This window comes from Papilio polytes, unplaced genomic scaffold (assembly GCF_000836215.1).
Source record: "Papilio polytes unplaced genomic scaffold, Ppol_1.0 DF821400.1, whole genome shotgun sequence".
In the NCBI taxonomy this organism is placed as follows: domain Eukaryota; kingdom Metazoa; phylum Arthropoda; class Insecta; order Lepidoptera; family Papilionidae; genus Papilio; species Papilio polytes.
In genome coordinates, this window is record NW_013527804.1 from 1,406,579 (window position 1) to 1,413,117 (window position 6,539).

Sequence of the window (6,539 nt, forward strand, 5' to 3'; positions counted from 1 at the left end):
CTTCGTGGACGAAGCTACTTTGCTAGAAACATTGGTTCTTGTTGCACATTTTTTGTAATATCACCGTGATGTTAAAGCATTAGTGTAAATTTTGAAGCTTTAATTAACATATTCAAGAATAATCGAGCTGTTTCCAGAATGTTCGATCGCGGCGAGTAGCGAAAAGAGAGTTCCATTATGAAATTTATTCGGGCTATCGAGAAAGTTCTGGAATAAAATGACAAACGAATAACGAATCAAATCTTTCACAGTAGTAGTGCCCGCTTTAACATCTTAGCACGAATGGGCCGGCACGCCCGGTGTAATACCACGACCACACAGAAGACAGGCGTGAAGTGGAAGTAATTCCGTGTTTCGTCTGATGAGTGTGGTGCCGGAAGCCTAATTTAAGTCCCTTATTCCTTACCACCCTTTTCTCATAAGCAGAGGATGGGAAGGGGAAGTGGATTTGACGGTGGAGTTGATTCATAGAAAGGGGAAATATCCTCTTTATGTGCGTCTGCTCCTCCGTCGGATAAGGGTAGGCAACGCATCTGAAATTGCGGATGTTTGGGCAGCGGTCGCTTCACCATTCTGGCGGATTCAGGTGGCCGCTTGCTCGTTTGCCACCTTATGTTATTGTTGTTACGGTCGCCACTTTATGTGGCTTATAATCTTCTATTGAAACACACGTATACTATTTCACGGTATTTATTGTATTGAGTGTTACTGTTGCTGTTGGATTTTACACACTGATCGATGCGGGGGCGCGTAAGACGTTGCGCCCGCAGATTTTAGGGGCGGTCCTGTGCGTTGAGTGGGGGAAGCGCGGACCGGTTTCGCAACCCATCATAAAGCGCTGTTTAGGCGCGAACATGCTCGGGGCCCGGTTCGTCCAGCAGGGGGCACAGCCGGGTGAGCTCGACGAATAGTCCTTCTTGTAGTGTTGATGTCTTCTAGTTGTATTTCAGCAGATGTAATTGATGTCAGCGGCCGGCCGATGAGGAAGTGACCTGGAGATGAAGGTAGGCAGTCATCAGGAGTTCAGGATAATGGAGATAGAGGACGACTATTTTGTTATCGCCACAACCTGTGCAAATAAGGGTTGTTTGACTAAAAGCTTATCCGAATTTATGCCGGCTTCTGACAAACCAGAAAAATGAGGAGCATATGGATATTGAGATTTAAATGTTTTTTCCTTAGATGTAGCAATTCTAAGGATTGTCCGCATTTTCCGTGAGTAAATTGAAAGACTTGTGTGATAGATGAAATTGAAATGTTTAGTTCCCTAAATGATAGAGAACCTGTTACGTTGGGATTGTTGTATTTTAAATCGTAAATAAATCTTAGAACCTAAGCTAATATGCGCGTTAAACAAATAAGTTGTAATAATTTTTATCTACATGGTTGTATCATCGTTGAGTTGTATTGTTGATAGAACCTTAGTCTCTTGTAAGTCTGCTTCCGATGACTTGTGCTTGCTGTTTTACTGTCGCTAAGAAGTGGTTTTTTACGCTCTTCTAGCTCCCAACATCTATATGGCTTGTAGTGTAAATTGTTTCTTGAAATGTTTTTTGTTTTACTTGTTGATAGAAGATGGCAGTCTACTTGTTTAGAGTCGGTGTTGCTATAAATCGGCCCTGAGATCAACCATCCTAGTTGTGAATTTCTTATTACAGGTAAGTTCGGCCCAAGGCTCTTTTGCTCGTTGCCGATGATTTGCCAGAATAAATCTGCGCCGATTATAATGTCTATTGTGTTAGAGCTGTTGAATGTAGGATCTGCCAATTGTATATTCGATGGTATCTTGAGGTATTCGAGCTTGATGTTCTTGTGTGGAATGTTCCCAATGAGCTGGGGTAAAATTGCGCAGGCTTGAGTAACATTGAATTTTCCTATTGTTGATTCTAGACGAACTACACTCCTCTCTGAGATGTAGCCACAGGGTGTATCTGACATGCCCATGATTGGTACCGACTTTGTTGCTATTGTTTTTAACCCCAGTCTCTTCTTCAATGCTTTGCTGATAAATGTAGCTTGACTGCCCGAGTCTAAGAGACAGCGTGCTCTCTGCCTTTCGTTGGTCTCCGGATTGACTACCTCGATAACTGCCGTCGATAGGAGGACTTGTATTGCAGGCTGAGACGACGCGAAGTTTGCTACGACTGGAGTGTCGTCAGCCTTAATAACAGCAGTCTGCACCGCGATATTGGCGGCGGGCTGTGATGGAAAGTGCAGCAGTGTATTGTGTCGCTTGCGGCATTGACGGCAAGATGAGCTGCGGCATTCCCTGACATTGTGTCCTCTCTTCAAACAGTTACCACATAGACGTAATTTAAATGCTTCTTCTTGTCTTTGCTCGGGAGACTTGGCTAGGAAAACAGGGCAATTATATATGATGTGATCTTGATTGCAATATGTACATGCGTATTGTGATTTATGTTGTGTTGTAGTATTGACTGGAGTAACATTGTAGTTTGTTGTGCATGTTAATGTTTTGTAGGCGTGTACGTTTTTACTTGGAGTTTGCTGCGTGCTAGTTGCATTTGTCTTGTTGTTACACGTTTCCAGGATGCCTGCTCTGTCTTGTAGGAACTTTGTTAATTGACTAAGTTTAGGCATATCCTCGAAAGTGTTTCTTACTTCTTCCCAAGCTCGCTTCGTAGTATGGTCTAGCTTCATACAGACCATATGTATAATAATAGTGTCCCACTTCTCTGTGGGCTCACCAAGGCTAGATAAGGCTCTTAGGTCCTTATTGACGTTATCTATCAAGGAGCGTAGTGACTTGTCATTTTCCCGGCTCATGGACTCTAGATTGAATAGTGCGTTTAAATGATTATTGATTAGATGCCTCTTGTTGTCAAATCGAGCGCATAGGAGGTCCCAAGCTTCGCTATATGTCTCTGATGAGACCTCTAAATTCGTCAGTAGCCTGGCAGCCTCGCCCGTAAGATATGAATTTAAATAATGAAATTTGTGGATTGGTAAAAGTTGCGAATTGTTGTGTATGAGTGATTTGTATGTATCCCTAAACTCTAACCAATCTGAATAGTTGCCGTTAAATTTAGATATAACAATAGTGGGCAATTTAAAACTAACTTCGTGAGGTCGATGAGAGACGTTTTGCGTTGAAGACGCCTGGATATTGGTTTGGGAATATTGTGAGATTATTGTTTTTGCTTTCGATAGTAATTGAGTAAATTGTGACTCTGTGGCGTCTCTCTCATCGATTTCATCGTCGATCGTATCAGGGCAAAGCTCATCGATCTTATCTTGCAGCAAATCGTAATTTTGGAATAATTCGGTAACCTTTTGTATCCTAAGTTGTAGTTCGTTAAATTGAGATTCCTCGACAATAGGCCCTACTTGTGCAAGATAGTTTTTGAATTTATTTAGTCTACCTCTGATACTAGTACGTTTGTTTATTAAGCTATCGATATCCGCCATTTTAGACATAATAAAACTAGATAGAAATTGTAAATGCGATAGTTGCGTTATACCAAATTTAACTAAGAATTATAGATGAGTGATAAATAAATTGGAATATAGTTACTCAATGCTCCTCGTAATTCAGGCTGACAAGTTACCGGCACTCCATCGGCGTCGGTGAACTAGTAGAATTGCCACGCTGTGGCAAGGCTCGGGGTGGGCGCAATGTGCGTACTCGACCTCGTGCTGAAATTGTCGGCCAAAAGCGTGGTATATAATATGCACGGGAATAATGAAAGTTTAAATAGCGTGGTACATAGAAATAGGATAGATAAGTAGGCTGCGTGGTAATTTTAGATAGAAATTTAACACGTTAGTTCGACCAAGGGAAATTGTAAACAATTAGGAGATAGATCAACCTTGGGAAATATGTTTGGAAATATTGTATGCAAGCCTAGCTGGCGTGGTATATGTATATGGAGTATAATATGTAATTTGAAATATGTGATAATTTGAAAGCAAATAAACGTTTGTTCGACCAAGGGAAATTGTAAACAATTATGGAGATAGATCAACCTTGGGATATATGTATAGAATATTAAATGCAAGCCTAGCTGGCGTGGTATATATGGAGAACAGATATTATGAGATGTGTGGTAATTTGTATGCAAAAAATACACGTTAGTTCGACCAAGGGAAATTGAAACAATTAAGGAGATAGATCGACCTTGGGAAATAAGTGCAATATTAGCTGGCGTGGTACATAGGAATTGAATTTATTGATAGACTATGTACACACATGTACGTGGGAAATATATTAGTTCAACCAAGGGAAATTGAAATTGTGAATATAGCTCGACCTTGGGAGTTAAGTTTTTGTGGCATAGATACGTGTGAATCGACAGAAGATTGAATATAAATTGTTATTGATCGACCACAAGTTGTAGCGGAATATTGCACAGGTTGGAGGCTACAACAAATGGGAAGGATATTTGAAATAGATAAGGAACTTAGCTGAGAAATAGGAGTCTGGCACGAAGGGATTGCGTCAGCCGGCCGGACCTTTTCTTTCTTCCTTAACACCGCGTGGTAGTTGCTGCACGTGGATATTTGCTCGGACTTCTTCTCTCTTCGATATCGTCACAGATGCCACTTCGTGGCTATTGTGGATTGGATGTTTTATCACGGTCGCCACTTTATGTTGTTACGGTCGCCACTTTATGTGGCTTATAATCTTCTATTGAAACACACGTATACTATTTCACGGTATTTATTGTATTGAGTGTTACTGTTGCTGTTGGATTTTACACACTGATCGATGCGGGGGCGCGTAAGACGTTGCGCCCGCAGATTTTAGGGGCGGTCCTGTGCGTTGAGTGGGGGAAGCGCGGACCGGTTTCGCAACCCATCATAAAGCGCTGTTTAGGCGCGAACAGTTATAAAAAAAATCAAATCAAACAGTACTGTGCCGACCCTCCGTAGGGACAAGGTCTATTTGATGATTATTTATTTGTCCGACGGTTCTTTGATTAAAAATTAAAACAATTTGGAAATGTATTGAAAATTTTATTGTTAATCAGATAATAATCCTCCGATGACAATCTTGAGTGAGGTTGAAAAATAAAATGGAATCATCAATCAATCAAACTTTTAAAAACTCCTGAAATAAAAGAGGTTTTATTTAGTACTTTTTGTATTAAGTATTCTAAGATTTAAGTATTTATTTAAAATCATTTTAAGTTCTTACTTAGAATTGTGTGTAAATCTATTTTTTCGTAATAAATAAGAACGGTATAATCTTACTAATATTATAAATGGGGAAGTTTAGATGATTGGATGGATGTTGCGAGGTATCTCCTAAACTGCTTTACGGATCTTCATGAAATTAGGGCCTATGTCCATAATGCTACATATATAGGTAGAGCATAATCTGAAAGAATACATAGGCTACTTAACTTCTTTTTCATATTTTTCCATATTTTTATTAATATTTTTAAAGTGTAAAAATTATCTTGATAAGAAAAAAATGAAAAAATACGCATACATATATAATAAAAAAGTACTCATTAATGTAATAAGGGTTATGAACCCAACAAAAAAAAAAAGAAAAAAAGATATAAACTATGCAAAATGAGTACGGACCAAAAGTCTGTAGATGTTGATTAAAAAAAACACTTTTTTAAAAGCACGCGGACAGAGTCGCGAGGAACAGCTAGTATAAAATAAATTTTACTCACCAACTTGAACTGGAACTGGAGGACTAAAATTTCATACAAAAGTGGTTAAAAATTAAAAATGTAACCGAAACACACATGCCAGTAAAACGCCAGCTGGCATACCATCTAGTGGCTTGTACTGCCTTGTACGTTCTTTATTACATTTACCGGTACTAAGGTTACGTAATGAATGTGATGAATTTCATATTTTAATCTTTAATGTTGGTAATCTATAATTACTAATATAATAAAGCGTAAACACATACTACTTTGTGGCGTAGGATGTCAGCAATTACAGCATATTTTTGAATAATACTTTCTTTAATAAAAAAAAACCCTACACTTACGACATGCTTTAGGCTATATATTTTCACGCTATTAAACTTAGGGAGTAAATAATTTGAAAAAAAAAAACGTTCACGCGGGAGAGGGACTATAAACTACAAGCTGCCAACATTAAGGAAGCAAGGTTATTATGGACATTATTAATAATTAGCTGTTCCCGTGCGACTTCATCCGCGTGAAATTATAAAAACTTTATTTTATTGTTGTAAATATCAAATAATTTTGACATTTACAATTGATGAATTTGGCAAATAATAAAATAAAATAAAGTTTTTATAATTTCACGCGGATGAAGTCGCACGGGAACAGCTAATTATTAATAATGTCCGTAAATTATAAATAATATTCAATTCATTAAAACCGTAACATAAACACGATAATCATGTCAACGTATAATTTGCATGTAGATACTTACGAAAATGTCAATCTGTGGAACATTAGGGGTTTATGTAAAAATAAATGAAAAGACCACTCCCTGGAAGAATATGCTGTCATATCTTAGTATTACTTTTAAGGTTTTTAACGGTTAAGAGGACAAACAAGCCCTAATATTTTAAATGCGAAAGT

At 38.3% G+C, this 6,539-nt stretch overlaps 1 protein-coding gene across 1 annotated transcript; it reads right to left on the minus strand.

Moving 5' to 3' along the window:
* Positions 1-640: 640 nt before the first annotated feature.
* On the minus strand, positions 641-4,279 carry LOC106108988. The gene has a single exon (XM_013290367.1). It carries the CDS (start codon positions 3,436-3,438, stop codon positions 1,375-1,377), a length of 2,064 nt encoding a protein of 687 aa, XP_013145821.1. The 5' UTR covers positions 3,439-4,279; the 3' UTR covers positions 641-1,374.
* Positions 4,280-6,539: the final 2,260 nt, after the last annotated feature.